The sequence below is a fragment of the Rhinoderma darwinii genome, chromosome 5, assembly GCF_050947455.1.
Source record: "Rhinoderma darwinii isolate aRhiDar2 chromosome 5, aRhiDar2.hap1, whole genome shotgun sequence".
NCBI lineage: Eukaryota > Metazoa > Chordata > Amphibia > Anura > Rhinodermatidae > Rhinoderma > Rhinoderma darwinii.
In genome coordinates this window covers 77,138,097-77,155,977 of record NC_134691.1, presented here as the reverse complement: position 1 = coordinate 77,155,977, position 17,881 = coordinate 77,138,097, and the positions used below count along the sequence as shown (strand labels likewise).

The 17,881-nt window shown below is 42.8% G+C and overlaps 1 protein-coding gene across 1 annotated transcript in view; it reads right to left on the bottom strand.

Moving 5' to 3' along the window:
• Window positions 1-13,568: 13,568 nt before the first annotated feature.
• Window positions 13,569-17,881, bottom strand: part of PDE7A (phosphodiesterase 7A) — a 97,160-nt gene continuing 92,847 nt past the window's right edge. The window contains exons 12-13 of the mRNA XM_075826173.1: window positions 17,657-17,737; window positions 13,569-15,519 (exon numbers count right to left, since the gene is read on the bottom strand). Coding sequence (XP_075682288.1) covers window positions 15,350-15,519; window positions 17,657-17,737 — 251 coding nt within the window. The 3' untranslated portion in view covers window positions 13,569-15,349. The remainder of the gene's footprint in view (window positions 15,520-17,656; window positions 17,738-17,881) is intronic.

Genomic DNA, 17,881 nt, shown 5'->3' with positions numbered 1-17,881 from the left:
TCCCCGCTCTGCCATTAACTGGTTCCCGGCCGCTGGCTGTATTTTTACGGCCAGTGGTCAGGGTCCTTAAAACCCGAGCCATAGACTTTCTACGGCTCGGGTTTTAACTTGCTGCCCGTGCGATCGGGCAGCTGAATGTCGGGTCTCCAGCTGTCAGTGACTGCCGGGGACCCTGAGGAGAGGATAGAAGCAGCTTTCGCTGCTTCTGTCTTCTCTGATCACTTGTACACAGCGCTGAATGCGCGCTGTGTACAGGAATAGAGACAGCAGCAGCGGCGCTGTCTCTATTCCTCCCGGTGATCATGTGACTGGTCACATGATCGTGGGTCACATGATCGCCGGGTGCCGTTAGTGGCAGACTGCTGCTGGGTCTTACTAGATCCAGCACAGCCCTATTGGTGACAATCGTCACTATGAGAGGGCTGATTTCCCCTGTAACTGGGGCTGCTGTGCAGCTCCAGTTACAGTGGAAAAACATGGTGTAAAAGAAAGAAAAAAAATATATAAAGTTCCCCAAAGGTCTTTTTTGACCTTTGAGGGACAGACCATAGTAATAAAAAAAGAATAAAGTAAAGTGCAAAAAAAATTTAAATAATAAATACACAGAAAATACCCACCCCAAAAAAAAAACGTTCCCCCCCGCCAATCATTGTTGTAACGCTAGCGCTGACCCAATTACCCTAATATAGACATGTAATATATAAACATTTACGGTAGACAATGACGATCACAAAAGGTCTATTTTAGGGTAAAACTATGTTATTACCAAAAAAAAAATAGCTGAAATGTAAAAAAGCTTATTTTTTTACTATTATTTTCAAACTTTATGAATAAAAATTCTAAAATAGCAAAAAAGGTGTGTATAAAAACGATAAAAAATGAAACCTGCATTGTCTACGGAAAAAACGTCGCAAAAATCACGTCGTTAGCCCAACAAATAAAAAAGTTATAGTCATTTAACTAACACGTGCTAAAAATGGCTAAACGGTGTCTGGTCCTGAAGGCGCAAAATAGAGCAAAAGACATGTATCCCCTCTCCACAGGACATGTATCCCCTCTCCACAGGACATGTATCCCCTCTCCACAGGACATGTATCCCCTCTCCACAGGATCTTCACAGGATAGGGGATACATGTGTGATCGCTGGCAGTGATAGGGAGAACGGGGGACTGAAAGTCCCCTGAAGTTCTCCATCACAAACCTCGGACTTCCGGGGTCTGTGTCGGCAGCTCCGTAGAAATGAATGGAGCGCTGGTCGTGCTTGTGCGCATGCGTGACCAGCGCTCCTTTCATTTTTATTGAGCTGCGCAGACGCCGGAAGTCAGAGGTTTGTCATGGAGAAGTTCAGGGGACTTTCAGTCCTCCGTTCTCCCTATCGCTGCCAGCGATCACACATGTATCCCCTATCCTGTGGAGATCCTGTGGAGAGGGGATACATGTATTTTGTAGGACACACTGTAGTTCGCATTTTTTTGGGAGGGGGGGACGCTGTATGGCGTTCCCTACAGGGGGGGGGTGGCTGTATTGCGTTCCCTACAGGGGGGGCTGTATGGCGTTCTCTACAGGGGGGGCTGTATGGCGTTCTCTACAGGGGGGGCTGTATGGCGTTCTCTGCAGGGGGGCTGTATGGCGTTCTCTACAGGGGGATGTATGGCGCTATCTACAGAGGGGGGCTGTATGGCGTTATCTACAGGGGGGCTGTAAAAAAGGCACTATCTACAAGGGGGGGGGGGTTGTGTGACACCCAGGGGAGGGGGGGCCCCAGTCAAAAGTTTGCTATGGGGCCCAGTCTTTCCTAGTTACGCCTCTGATACTCGTCCTGTGTGACAGCCGTACCTGCGCGCGTGATCGAGAGCGGGGCAACGGCTGTAATACACAGCCACGGCCCCGCTCTGACAGCGGAGAGGAGAGAAACATCTTCTCTCCGCTGTTAACCCTTTGAACGCCGCGATGACAGCTGATCGCGGCGTTCAAGGAGAGGGGACTGCACATTGATCGCGTCACAGAAAATAACTGTGTCGCGATCAAAGCCCATAACTCATATGGCCAGATAGCCCAGGGTCCAGTGAAGGACCCCAGGGCTGTCTGAACATATTTCCTGTTGTTAGGGCATACTGAGGTATGCCCTAACAACTGCCTGTGTACGATCAGTAACAGGCTAATGTACTGGCATATAGATCTATGCCAGTACATTGCAGTTACAAAATAAAAATCAAAATTATAAATCCCTTTATGGGATTAAGAAAAAAAAGTTAAATGAATGTAAAAAAAAAAATAATGGTAAATAAATAAATAAAAAGTAAATAAAATACACAGAAATACACATTTTTTATAATAAATCAACTTTTTAAAATATAAGTCCCAAAACATGAAATAATATAGACATATTTAGTATTGCCACGACCGTAACAACCTGTACTACAAATGTGTACCATTATTTATTATGATCGGTGTATGGTGTAAAAAAAAAATATTAAAACTGCTGCACAACTGCTTTTTTTCTGCATTTTAATCTAATTAAAAATTTATAGAAATTAAACGATAATGTATTTGTACCAAAAAATGGTACGTACATAAAGTACAACTCGTCCCGCAAAAAACAAAGTCTCATACAACTACGTCGTACAAAAAATAAAAGCGTTATGAGCGTCGGGATGCAAAGAGGGAAATGTAAAAAAAATTGCTCTGTCCTCAAGGCTAAAATTGGCCGTGTCCTTAAGGGGTTAAGCAGGCCATACATATTAGATAGTCATCAGCCAAATGGTCATCTTTTCAGGCTCCTTCATAAGGATGCATACTCGGATTGACCATTTGTTCTCATTGGCAGTAGTTTTTAACTCTTTACTGACACCTCTGGAGCTTTTCTCTTATTGAAACAAAGGATCGGTCATGTTCAAATACAATCTGCTGCCCTCATATACATTAGATTGCACAGACAGATCCTGCAGAATTTCCCCAACAATCTAATGTATGGGGGGGCTGCTGCTAGAGCCTTCCATCTGGAGAACTGGTTTTATTTAATTCTTGTTTGAATGTATGTCCCCCCCCCCCCCCCTACAACAAGCAGAGCCACGTGAGACGCAATCCCTCGCTTTCCCAGAAAAGGCTTGTATTTGAGTACAGTCCCACGTAGTGGTGGCTGAAATCTTGGTCACTTGCAGTGGCTTATGGCTGCACAAATCTTGCGGCCATTCCTCTCCATGCGGAAGTGGTTTTGGCCGCATGCGGATGCAACTGCATGGGGCCTGTGCCTATAAATGCTTCCATCCTTAACCAAATCAGATCTCTCCTTGAAACTTTTGGTTAGAAAATGAAAGAAAACAGCTGAAGCCTGGCTGGTTCTACCACAACATCCTGATGAAATCCAAGAGCATAGTTAGCAACCATGGGAGAAGTTGAAGATTAATGATGACTGCCAGCAGTCCCCATCGGGGCCAGTCGGTCTGGTCATCTTTAAAATGCATCGGTGGCAGACCGCATTATACACTCCTCAACAGTGTTTGCGGAGGTGTGTGTGTGTGTGTGCGTGTGTGTGTGTGCGCGTGCGCGCGCGCTGAAGATTACTTCTACATGTTGCACCTGTTTAATGATATGCAGATAAAAACATTTAAACAAAATATTCCAAATATCCTCATTTAGTCAGTATCGAGTATGAGCACCACGTACTTACACGCCTTGACATGCAATCAATGGGGTTATTAATGGTTGAGGAATATTTTCCCATGCTGAATGCACTTGGGCATGCAAATCATCAAGATTGGCTGTCAGCAGCTCCCTTTGAAATTTCTGACCAATGATGTCCCAGATGTGCTTGATGGTAGACAAGTACAAAACAGCTGCAGGCCATGGTAGCAGGTTTAGGCCACACAGGCTGCTCACAGTAGCACGAGCAACATGGAGCCTGGCGTTGTCCTGTTGAAAAACTGCTTCTGGGACACTTTGGAGAAATGACTACCACTGGTTCCACAGTTAAATCAATGGAACACCGAGCTTCTAATATACCTGAAATGATGACTAGAGGAGTCCGGCTACTGTACATTATACCAACCCACAATGACAGGAGTAGGACCAGTGTGATCTTCAGACCAATCTCCAGCTATCATTGTGTCCAAGACAAAAGCGGTGGTATGTGGTCAATAGAAGACCTGTAGCTGGACGTTCACACGCCTTCTGGTGGTTTGCGTCAACATTGGTTGCCGCCCTAGGCTTGGGATGTGACATCCAATTTCTCTTGCAGTACAGAAAGAATCAGTGCGTGCCATTCTTCCACTCAGATAATCAGTTAGAGCAGAGGTTCGCTTTCGTGTACCTCTTGCTGTCATTCCTCTTCATTGTCATTCTCCCAAACTTCGGGACACGCAACTTTGAATAGTGCTGACATCATCCTAGGCACATAGTGATCTGTCAGTGACAAACCAGGGTCTCTCAGTTCAAGGATTCTGTTTCTCTCTGTTCGCAAAAAGTGGCACGTCGACAAACAGGAGGCATCGAGCAATCATCCCACACTATTGCAGCCTTTTTTCGGGACGGTTACGGCCCGAAAAACGTTTGAAAACACTTCGTATGATCATACGCCCCGTGTTAACTCAGCCTTAGGGTATCGCCCCTGTGCACCGCAAGGCTTTCCGGGTGAAAAACCATGCCAAACTGCGGTGCAGTTTTTCGACCGGAATATCCACTGCAGAAAACTGCAGCAAATTTCTTCCCATGTGACCACCACTACAGCCTATGATTGGCTTCAGCGGTCACATGGGCATCCCAGGAGGCCGGCCTGGAGGAAGAAACAGACTCCTTGGTAAGTATAAGGTTTTTTGCAGGTTGTATTTTCTGCGGCGGAATCGCTGCGAACCCGTTACAAAAAAAAACACTGCAACAACTGCTATGTTGCCAGTTTTATCTTGAATTCAATGGGGAAAAACCGCAACAAATTACCAGCATTTACGTAAATACAACTGACATGCTGCACAATAAATTTCCGCACCGCAGGTCAATCTCTGAGCGTTCTTTCCGCTCAGTATTTACACAGCGTGTGGATGAGATTTGTGTCATCTCATCCACTTTGCTGCTATTGTATTTGCTGCGGATTTTCCGCAACCAATTCAGTTGCGGAAAAAAACGCAGTATTAGCGCAACGTGTGAACTGACCTTATCTGACAGCAGTTTAATTATCATATGCAGCTGAAGTTAAGATTTCCCATGGAACTACATCTGTGCAAAGAACAGACATAAGTCTATATATATTAGACAGCATAAAGGGTATGTGCACAAAGTTGACACTCCGTGGCTATAGATTATAGTCATGTATTACTGCTCAACTCCTTGCTGAACTACTGCGCATTGTAGAGACATTTGGTCAGTGCAGGTTTGTGTTTTTCTTATATCTTGCCAGTGTGTGAAGAGACACAGGTACACAGTATGGAAAGAAGGGAGGGAAAGAGAGAATACTTCATATGAAACACTGATATATTAAAGAAGACCCTGGTAGCTGGCAGGTCAGAAACTGCAATAGAAAAAAACTAATGTGTCTGAGGCACAATGAAACCCATTTTCCCAGCTACCAACTGAATTGTAATAAGATATAACTTTTATTGGTTCTATTCTTAAAAAAGTCCGAGATGGACAACAAGAGCACAAAAATAAGTTAAAATTGGCTAAAGACCATTAGCAATTGCTCTATAGAGATACTGCCAAACGAGGCAGGATTCAGTGTACAAATCCTATCGCAATAGGATGCCTGGGTCAGCAGCTGCAGACTGCCTGACAGATGCCAGTAGCACAGTGTATTAGAGGTAGAGGCTAATAGGTCGTAGCAGTTAAAATTGTTATAAGTATAGCCCCCCCGACATGTTTCGTTGTCAACACAACGTCCTCAGGGGATAACAACGGGGCTTGTAAATGCGCGCTCTACTTCCTTGTGCTTTAAAAACTCAGATAAGCCTCACACAGGAATCACCTGTGTGAGGACCAATAGAAACGTATAGATGGTGACCGGCCTCTGTCCAAACCAATATTTTTTGCAAAGAGACTGCCACCAACAGTTTCTTACACTGGGGGAGCTTCCATCCACCAGCCCTCAAGAGGGGCATTCCAATTGGTCAGTACTTGAGAGCTAGGAGAAATTGTTCTGAAGAACACTCCTTTAAACTTGAATGTGATACCCTGTACAAAAAAATTCTGAGCACGTGGATACCCCAAGAAAACTCTGCATAGAGCATTTCCTAGAGCCAGGGCAACCCCTAGAGAAGAACTACTCTATGGTAGGAACACCAATAGTAACAACGATCCTAGTATTATTAATAGAGCACAACCCTCCTCCATTAGATGTATAGGTAACTTTGATACCTGTTCACATCAAATCAAGAATATCCTACAGAAACACTGGCCAATTCTACAGGCGGACTCTGACCTGCGTGATGTAATTTCCAGTGGCCCTAAGATTACTTACCGGAGAGGCAAGAACCTTCGGGAATTTCTCACTCATAGCCACTATTCTAGACCTGTTACTGAGCGCAGTAGTTGGCTCCCACCTCCTTCCCATGTGGCAGATGCTCTTTCTGCCCATTTATGCCCACAACAAAAACTTTCTTTAATCCATTTGATGGAAAGAAATTTACCATCAAGCAATTTATTAATTGCCAAAGTAGTGGCGTTGTTTACGCTGCCCAATGTCCCAAATTGTATGTGGGTAAGACCATTCAACAGCTTCGAAGGAGGATCTCAAAACACATCAACACGATCAATACTAAAGAGGACACTCCTCTTTCTAAACACATTAGGTTCGTACACCAGGGGGACACCAATGTCCTTAAATTCTGGGGCATTGCCCAAATCAAGCTGGGTCCCAGAGCTGGCAATCTGGATAAAAAGCTTTTACAGGAAGAAGCTAAATGGATACATAGATTGAGTACCCTAAATCCTAATGGTCTCAATGAAGGCTTCACTTTTGTCGCCTTCCTATAGCTTCCGTAGCTCAGGTCTATCTGTACACCTATATACTTGATTGACATTATGTTGATCATTGTACTACTATACACCATCAATTTATTATCTGATATTTGCAATATCTTTACTCTGACTAATATAGAATACCTATTGTCCACTATGATGGATTACAATCCTTGTCTACTCAGCAATAGTTCCTTCATAACTTCCATTACTGTGTATAATTTTTTTCACAGTTATCACTGACGTACTTTACACCATGAATATATTGATTATACAAATGCCCTTATGAGACATATCTAATACAGCCTCCATATCTGCCTGTACTCTATACTACATATAGATGTGTGCCTTGTGATTCCTGTGTGAGGCTTATCTGAGTTTTTAAAGCACAAGGAAGTAGAGCGCGCGTTTACAAGCCCTGTTGTTATCCCCAGAGGACGTTGTGTTGACAACGAAACATGTCAGGGGGCCTATACTTATAACAATTTGAACTACTACGACCTATTAGCCTCTACCTCTAATACACTGTGCTACTGGCGTCTGTCAGGCAGTCTGCAGCTGCTGACCCAGGCATCCTATTGCGATAGGATTTGTACACTGAATCCTGCCTCATTCGGCAGTATCTCTATAGAGCAATTGCTAATGGTCTTTAGCCAATTTTAACTTATTTTTGTGCTCTTGTTGTCCATCTCGGACTTTTTTAAGAATAGAACCAATAAAAGTTATATCTTATTACAATTCAGTTGGTAGCTGGGAAAATGGGTTTCATTGTGCCTCAGGCACATTAGTTTTTTCTATTACTTCATATGAAACACCCGCTCTGAAGTAGGAAAAAAAGGGAAAGATGGTGTTGCACATAAAATAAGCAGTACAAAAATCAGTCAACAATATCTGAAGCTTTAAAGAGGCTCTGTCACCAGATTTTGCAACCCATATCTCCTATTGCAGCAGATAGGCGCTGCAATGTAGATTACACTAACGTTTTTTTTAAAAAAAACGAGCATTTTTGGCCAAGTTATGACCATTTTTATATTTATGTAAATGAGGCTTTCTAAAGTACAACTGGGCGTGTATTGTGTTCGTTACATCTGGGCGTGTTTACTTCTTTTACTAGCTGGGCGTTCTGAAGAGAAGTGGATGATACTTCTATACACAACGCCCAGCTTCTGGCAGTGCAGACACAGCGTGTTCTCGAGAGATCACGCTGTGACGTCACTCACTTCCTGCCCCAGGTCCTGCATCGTGTCGGCCACATCGGCTACAGTTGATTCTGCAGCAGCATCAGCGTTTGCAGGTAAGTAGCTACATCGACTTACCTGCAAACGCCGATGCTGCTGCAGAATCAACTGTAGTCTATGGTGCCGATGTGTCCTCGCTCGTCCGACACGATGCAGGACCTGGGGCAGGAAGTGAGTGACGTCACAGCGTGATCTCTCGAGAACACGGCTGTGTCTGCACTGCCAGAAGCTGGGCGTTGTGAAGAGAAGTGGATGATACTTCTCATCAGAACGCCCAGCTAGTAAAAGAAGTAAACACGCCCCGATGTACACACATAATACACGCCCAGTTGTACTTTAGAAAGCCTCATTTACATAAATATAAAAATGGCCATAACTTGGCCAAAAATGCTCGTTTAAAAAAAAACAAAACGTTACTCTTATCTCCATTGCAGCGCCGATATGCTGCAATAGGAGATAGGGGTTGCAAAATCTGGTGACAGAGCCTCTTAAAGCCACTTCCCGGCCATAACAGTACGGCTACGGCAAATGTCAGGAAGGAGAGTATGGAGCGTGACCACGGCCTGGGAGAGCGCCGTACTCAGCAGGCGGAGACTGTATGTTACAGCCGATACTTCACTGTAACGGCCAAGATCAGAAATTATTGTCCGTGGCATCTAAGTGGTTAAACAGAAAGAATATTAGTAGTGACCACGGTATCTAAGCCTTTAGAAGGAGGGGACCCTCTACGTCACTCCATGACAAACTTTGACGCCAATGGTTGTCATTGCAGCCTGGGGCCTAAATGAAGGCTCCCTGATCTGACAAATTACAATACACTGTAATACATAGGTATTGTACCAGCAATCAAATGATAGCTTGTTCAAGTGTTCTAGTTGGACTAAAATAAATAAACAGTTATAACCGTTGCACTCGGGCCGCTCTTCATGGCATTCGATAGTTTTCACAGACCCATTCACTTTAGCGGGTGAATCGGGTCTGTAAAAACTGACCAGACTCCCAGATCCGTGGAAAGATAGGACGTGACCTATCTTCCCACGGATCACGGACGGGACCCGGCCGGCACACATCTGTAATGTGCATTAGCTTTTTTGTGATGTACAGCTCGCCCCACAAAAAAACAAAAACAAAAAAAGTCCTCCCACTGCTGCATTGATGAAAAAAAATAAAAATAAATAAGTGTTCCCATATTCTATCAAATAGTTTTTTCTTTGTAAAACTAGTATATAAAATAAACAACTGAGCTCTGCACATCATGTTTTTTGGCCTACGTTTAAAACGGGAGCTTTTCCAGACGTATATGTGAAACCTAGGCTGTGACAGATGCCTTAATATTAGTATCAGTCACCAGAGTATAATGGTGTACATTAAACGTATACGTCATGAACTCTCATAACCCTGTTCATGACATATATGTTAATTGGATACTACTATTGTCTATGGATGGCACTATTAGACATCCACTTAAAACATACGTCACCCATATATATGTTTTTTTGCGGGGTGCCATGGAATAGAAAAGCATAGTCTACTTAAAAAATAAAGTATACCAAAGTAAACCAGTATACACACTTTTGGCCTCAGCCAGGCTAATGGAGCCCTATGGACACATTTAACGTGTATATTGTGAGCTTTCACAAAGCGCACGCGAAACGAAGGGAAAAACCTGTTGTGCAGAGCCTAAGTTTGGTATCGCTGTAATCTTATTGACCCGCAGAATGAAAAGTTAACATGTCGTTTTTACCACACGATAAATGCCATAAAAACAAACCCCAAAAAACAATGGAGAAATTGCTGTTTTCCCCCCATTTCACCTTATAAAATTATAAATTTAATGGTGCCATTAAAAGCTACAACTCGTCTCACAAAAAACAAGCCCTCATACGGCTATGTCGGCGGAAAAATAAATAAAAATAAGGCCTCATGCACACGAACGTATTTTTTTTCTCCCGTAAATACGGGTTCTTGGTCACACGTATTCGACCCGTATTGCACCAGTATTTACGGACCCGTGCCCGTAAATACAGGTCCGTTGTCACCAGTATTCCACCCGTATTTACGGGCACGTTTTCGCTGCAAAATTGCACTGCACTAATTGGCAGCCCCTTCTCTCTATCAGTGCAGGATAGAGAGAAGGGGCAGCCCTTTCCGCAGTAAAAGAAATTCATACTTACCCGGCCGTTGTCTTGGTGACGCGTCCCTCTTTTGACATCCAGCCCGACCTCCCTGGTTGATTGGCTGCAGCGGTCACATGGGCTGAAACGTCATCCCAGGAGGCCGGACTGGAGGAAGAAGCAGGGAGTTCTGGGTAAGTATGAACGTTTTTTTTTTCTACAGGTTGATCTATATTGTGATCGGTGCTGAAAGAGTTACTGCCGATCGTTTAACTGTTTCAGCACCCTGGACAGTGACTATCCGCTGAAGTCGCCTAGCAATGCTCCCGTAATTACAGGTGCACACACGTAGCCACCCGTAATTACCGGAGCCCCATAGACTTCTATGGGCCTGCCCGTGCGGTTATTATGGCCTGAAATAGGACATGTTCTATATTTTTCAATGCCACGGGCACCTTCCCCTAAGCATACGGGGAGGTACCCGTGGCCAATAGAAGTCTATGGGCTTGTAATTACGGGCGTTTTTACGTTCGTGTGCATAAGGTCTACGTTATAGCTTTAGAAACGAAGGAAGAGAATAGTGAAAAAATGGCTTCAGTGGGAAGGGGTTACATAGACAGGTGAATTTTTTTTTTAAATTTAGCATTTTCTCCATGACAAAAGGGACATCTAACCTTAAAGAGGCTCTGTCACCAGATTTTGCAACCCCTATCTCCTATTGCAGCAGATCGGCGCTGCGATGTAGATTACAGTAACGTTTTTATTTTTAAAAAACGAGCATTTTTGGCCAAGTTATGACCATTTTTGTAGTTATGCAAATGAGGCTTTCTAAAGTACAACTGGGCGTGTATTATGTGTGTTACATCGGGGCGTTTTTACTTCTTTTACTAGCTGGGCGTTCTGACGAGAAGTATCATCCACTTCTCTTCAGAACGCCCAGCTTCTGGCAATGCACAGACACAGGGTGTTCTCGAGAGATCACGCTGTGACGTCACTCACTTCCTGCCCCAGGTCCTGCATCGTGTCGGCCACATCGGCACCAGAGGCTACAGTTGATTTTGCAGCAGCATCAGCGTTTGCAGGTAAGTAGCTACATCGACTTACCTGCAAACGCTGATGCTGCTGCAGAATCAACTGTAGCCACTGGTGCCGATGTGTCCTCGCTCGTCAGACACGATGCAGGACCTGTGAGTGACGGCACAGCGTGATCTCTGGAGAACACGGCTGTGTCTGCACTGCCAGAAGCTGGGCGTTCTGAAGAGAAGTGGATGATACTTCTCGTCAGAACGCCCAGCTAGTAAAAGTAGTAAACACGCCCAGATGTAACACACACAATACACGCCCAGTTGGACTTTAGCCAGCCTCATTTGCATAAATACAAAAATGGTCATAACTTGGCCAAAAATGCTCGTTTTTAAAAATAAAAATGTTACTCTTATCTACATTGCAGCGCCGATCTGCTGCAATAGCATATAGGGGTTGAAAAATCTGGTGACAGAGCCTCTTTAAGGCCTCTTTCACACGGCAATAGTTTGGTCAGTATTTGTCAGCCAAAACCATAAGTGGAAGCTACACAGAGAAAAAGTATAATAGAAAGATTTACACCTCGTTCGTGTTTTGGAACCACTCCTGGTTTTGGCTCACAAATACTGACCTAAATACTGCCGTGGACTACATGTAGGTCAACTACGGTATTGCTTCCGTCAAAACGAAGGAACACTTGCACAACGGTAACAAACAGAAACCATTTGCACCGGATCCGTCACCATTGAAAATCAATGGTGATGCAGACGGAAACCTATCGTTTCCGTTTATTTCAGTCAGGGTTCCGTTCAGACGGAAAGCTCTGATGGAACGCCAGAACGGAGCCGTGACACAGGTGTGAACGAAGCCTTACAGGAAGATTCCAGGCAAAAATGCAGGGCCCGAAGGTGTGGCGCACAGCTCCGGTATTTACCCTGGTGTTATTGTATTACACCGATTGCATGACAGTGATTTAAAGATCAGTAATACTTGTATGTAATCATGAACTCATGCAGAAGAAGCGCTTCTTTCAACTCTGATGTGCCATTCATGTTACTTCTCCAGGAAACCTACAAATAAATTAACAACTCGGAGTCACTATAGGGTGTATGCTTGCACTCATTGGACAGCTTCAGGACTGTACTTACACAAGGAGAACGGCACAATGCAGCATTCTAAGGCCTGATTCACACGAACGTGTTAAACGTCCGTGGGACGGCCGTTGAAACAGTGGCCGTCCCACGGGCCTATGTTATTCAATGTGGCAGTTCACACAGCCGTTGCTTCAACGGACTGTGTGAAGGGTCCGTGGGAAAATAGGACATGTCCTATCTTTTCACGCATCACTCCATAGACTCATCTATGGGGGATGCGGGACATCGCGTCCCGCAGCGCTGAGCACGGATGCACCTCGGACGTGAAAAACGGCAGTTTTTAACGTCAGAGATGCGCAGCATTCGTGTGAATCAGGCCTAAGAAAGGATGTTCCAGAATTGTTATTTCATAAGGAATGTAAACAGACACGTCAGGACAGCCGGCAAGACCTCATCAAAATGCATCTTAATGTTGAACGTGGGATGGCAGCCTCAAGAATCTGGGAATAGAACTGCATAGTGGCCAATACACGGCATCTTTAACGTCTCCTTGGCATTTGTAATCCTGTCCTGTGCCCCCAAAAAAGAACATTTCTTTGCGAAGATATTAAAATTATGATTACAGAGCCGAAGCCTGAGGCTGCACTACTAAGAACAGGAAATACGGACACCAAAATATACCAAACTTCAGTTAGATTCAGTGTTGTGAGCGAAACCGGGGCAAATGTGTGGCTGCAAGTCAATACACACAATGTTTACATATGGTCCCCATAACAATGCACATGGCATCAGACATCCTCAGTAGTGCAGCCTCAGGCTTTGGGTCTATAACTAAAAGCGATCATATCTAAGCATGAAGGTTATTAAAAGTTTTTTTACAATTTCATGTACACTAAAAGACCTTGTATTCCCCTCTATATAAGTTTGCAAACCCCATAAATAAAGCGGGGACGGGTAGTGACCTATATTACATTTACATGTATTTTTTTTCTTCTCATTAATACATTTAATAGGTCTTTCTAGTAGTTGCTACTACTCCCAAGATCATCAAAACAGCAGTGTCATCTAGTTAAGGTCAGAGGGACTAACAACCGTAGAACAGAATCAATGACATTTAGAAAGCTGAAAACAAAAAAAACAAAACAATTTTTTGTTTTATTTTTATTCATCAAAACGGAACAGCAACAGGCACGTATTAAAATGAGTATGGCAAAGCCGTATACAAATGGCTTTACGCTGAAGCCGTCTCCCAAAAAAATGTCTGTTGCAACAAACTGTAAACAGATGATAAACAGTCTTTAACAGCAATACCAAGGAAAATACAAATCAGCTAAAAAAGCACCAGTTTTTTCTTTTTATCTAGATAACAGTTGTGCTCACTATACTTAAAACAAACTACAAAATAATGGAATGTTTAAGTTTAAAATTAGTCCTGTAACTGGTCCTAAAAACAACTTATCATACAACAAAATCCCACAATTTTTTTTTCACTAAATAAACCAAACAAAATCCAGAGAGGAAAAAAACAAACAAATAGACTCAAACTAAAATAAAACTAAACACGACACGTTTGGTCACTTAGCTTTGTGCATAGATTAAGGCATTTTAGCAATTCGTTACATTTCACTCATCCTTTATCTGTGACAACTATATAGACCGAGGGATTGGCGAGCCGGCACATCTGCTTTTACTGACCTACAAGTCCCTCTAGCTATACAGGACTGCTAAACATCAGGAAATCTGTCGTCCAGCAAAAGCTTTAGTGTGGAGCTTTCCAAACCTGTGGTATAGACATGTAACCAATCGCATGCACGCATTCACACACACGCAGTTCAGTCCTCTCACTCAAACACACAGGCACACTGCAGCAAAAAAAGGCATTTGTACCCTTGTCCGAACAAAAATTCCCTTCCCCCTTTATTTCAGATTGGCAAATACCCTGAGCTGAATATGGTGTGTACATTAATTCCACCTTTTCCGTGCAGTTCAAGTGTTCAGTAGTGGAAAGTTGTAATCAAAAGAAAAACCCCAGCATGCAACGCGTTTCACTATAGCTTAGCAAAACAGCCAGGACACAGTCCTTGCATTCTGCCATTAAAAAAAAATTAAAAATGATGCTGCCAAATCTTCCAACCATTAATAGGGATTGAAGCCTGGCTGCATGCTAGTGAAAATATTGCAGAATGTGGAAACGTAAGTGTTGCTGTGAGGGAGAGGAAGGATTGCAGTCAACATTTGTTCTGTTAAATAACCATACGAAAAAAAAAGATCCAGTTAGTGGTTCCTTCACAACCATGCTTCAAGGCAAGCGTCAGTCAGTATTTTCAGTGTATTTGTAAACAGCATTCCTTGCCGAGGCAGCAAAGCAGTGTGGGCACTTCACATTTCCAAACGAGAAGTCAACACGAAGTGGAAGTTAGAACATCAGTCTGTAAAGTCTGGCAAAATTCCCCACCAGTAGCTGAAAAAATATCTTCCAATTATAATAATTATAAAGAGACAGGTTTCCTTTAACGGGTAAAAAAAAACAAAAAAAAAAAAACAAACCTGTGGCACATGAAAAAGCTTCCTGCAGTTTTCAGTCAGTCATTGCTGTGCTTTGCATATTCAAGCTTTGATAAAAATAAAACCAACTGAGGTATGTGCATATTGCTCTATGTTCAGGCTGTGTATAATACATAAAAAAATTGGCAAAAATTTTTTTTATGGAGCACGTTAAAGGAAAAAATTGGAGATAAATAATGCTGGCTTTTTTTTTTTTTTTTTTACATAATGTAACCTTGGCAATCAGGATAAATTCTCTCACCAAGACCTTTTTCTGATCACTCGCTAAAAAGAAGTTCCACCGAAAAGCTGTTGTGATGCATGCTCTAGGTTCATGGTGTGCAGTCTTCCTGAGGTTAAAAAAAAACAATAAAAAAACCAAACATATAGATCAGTCATCAAAGGCGGGGTCGGCCTCTTCACTACTGGACCGTTCCTGCAGCATTCCCTTCCAGCTGGCTTTATTTAGTCCCACGTGGCCCAGCATGGTCTGTGAAAGTCTGGTGTTGCTGAATCTGGCCCATTCCACAAACAACGGCTCCACCAGGTAGTTGATAAAACCTGATGAAACAGTGCAAGAAAAACAATTGTTATGTAGGCTAAGAAAACCACTATTTCTGGTGTCTACACGTTATGAATTTAGTGGAAACGGCAACATCGATGCAAAGTTATTAAAGAGAATGTGTCATTTATTTGAAGGGATTGACCAGTCCCTAAAAATTGATGGCCTATCCTCAGGATAGGCCACCAATATCTGATCGGTCGGGGTCTGATTGATGGGACCCCAGCCAATCCGCTACAAAGTGTGTTGGCGATTCACAATACGAGCAGATAGGGAATGAAGGAAAATCCAAGCTCGTACGAGCGCTGCAGCCACTTCAAAACAGCTGATCGGCAGGGGTCCTGAGAGTCTGACCCTGACCGAGGATAGGCCATTAACTTCTAGGGACTGGACAACCCCTTTAATTTTAGTTCATAAATTCAGTTTCAGTATAGATAATAAAAAAAATAAATAGCTACAACATTAAAAAAAAATTCCCGAGGGCGGCCATATTGGAGGCACACACTTCCTTCTTGTACTTCCCGTGTCGTCAGTAGTACAGGAGGTGCTTTAAGGCAGCTGAAATGAATAGGAGTCAATTGACAGGGAAATGTCAGATTATTACAGTCTCCTGAAAGTTATGGAGCAAAGCACCTCCTCTAGGGAAGCTTCATATATATTCATGTATAGTTTTGCTATCCTGGTATAGACTACCAGTAATACAATAGAGCTGTCATTAATATATCCACCTTCTAATGATAAGGTGATTCTCCTCATCCTGTATCTGACACATGAGCTACAGAGAACAGGAAAGATCAGATTATTGTGACTGCTCTAGTGGCCAGTGTGAAAACTGCAATATTTTGAGAGTTTTTTTCAGGGTAAATGCATAAATACTATTAATTTAAATATTAATAAAAATAAAAAAATAAAAGTTTTCAAAATGTGTAGAATAAAAACCTGCTTTAAAGAGACTGTCACCACATTATAAGTGGCCTATCTCCTACATAAGGAGATGGGCGCTATAATGTAGGTGACAGCAGTGCTTTTTATTTAGAAAAACGATCTATTTTTACCACTTTGAGCGATTTTTAGCTTTATGCTAATTAGCTTCTTAATGCCCAAGTGGGCGTGTTTTTACTTTAGACCAAGTGGGCGTTGTACAGAGGAGTTTATGACGCTGACCAATCAGCGTCATGCACTTCTCTCCATTCATTTACACTGCACTAGAGATATAGCTATATCGCTATGTGCAGCCACATAAACACACTAACATTACTGCAGTGTCCTGACAATGAATATACATTACCTCCAGCCAGGACGTGATGTGTATTCAGAATCCTGACACTTCTGAATCTTTTCTGTGAGATTTCCAGCAAGGCAAACGTAATCTCGTTTTAAATGACTGTTTACATCGTAATCTCGCGAGATTACGTTTGCCTTGCTGGAAATCTCACAGAATAGATTCAGAAGTGTCAGGATTCTGAATACACATCACGTCCTGGCTGGTAGTGATGTATATTCATTATCAGGACACTGCAGTAATGTTAGTGTTTGTGTATGTAGCTGCACATAACTATATAACTATATCGCTAGTGCAGTGTAAATGAATGGAGAGAAGTGCATGACGCTGATTGGTCAGCGTCATACAATCCTCTGTACAACGCCCACTTGGTCTAAAGTAAAACACGCCCACTTGGGCATTAAGAAACTAATTAGCATAAAACGAAAAATCGATTGTTTTTCTAAATAAAAAGCATTGCTGTCACCAACATTATAGCGCCGATCTCCTTATGTAGGAGATAGGGCACTTATAATGTGGTGACAGAGCCTCTTTAAATAATATGGCATTTTCTGACAATACATTCCCTTTAATGATACAAGGTTCTTAGTCATTGGCCTCACGTGTATATATAGATCTAAAAGTATCTGGAGAACACTGCAGTCACCTCTCCATAACTATTCGACTTCACAGCAATTGTACTTTAGACAGACTATATGTTTACTGGCCCTTTAAGCATTGCTACTTTCCAAAGACGTTTTTGCCACCTTATACAGGTATACAACCAGCAGTATTGTATCTTTCCTCCAGTATGTGTGTTTCTTGTGGAATAATACATACAACAGATGTAAAGTACAGTTCCGACTTATCCTTACCAATCTGGATGTTGGCTATGTTTGATGTATTACGATCGCACAGAGGACTGATATCCAGATTACATTTCCTCTCCACATCCCCTAAGGAAGAAAGACATGTGTAAGGCCTTTTTCTCATTGATCCACTAATGCTCTGTTCACACAGACGTTGGAAGCCTCGGTCGGCTGTTCCGTTAGATTTGACTGGAAGGATTGTGCTACATACAGTGCTATATTTCCCGTAAA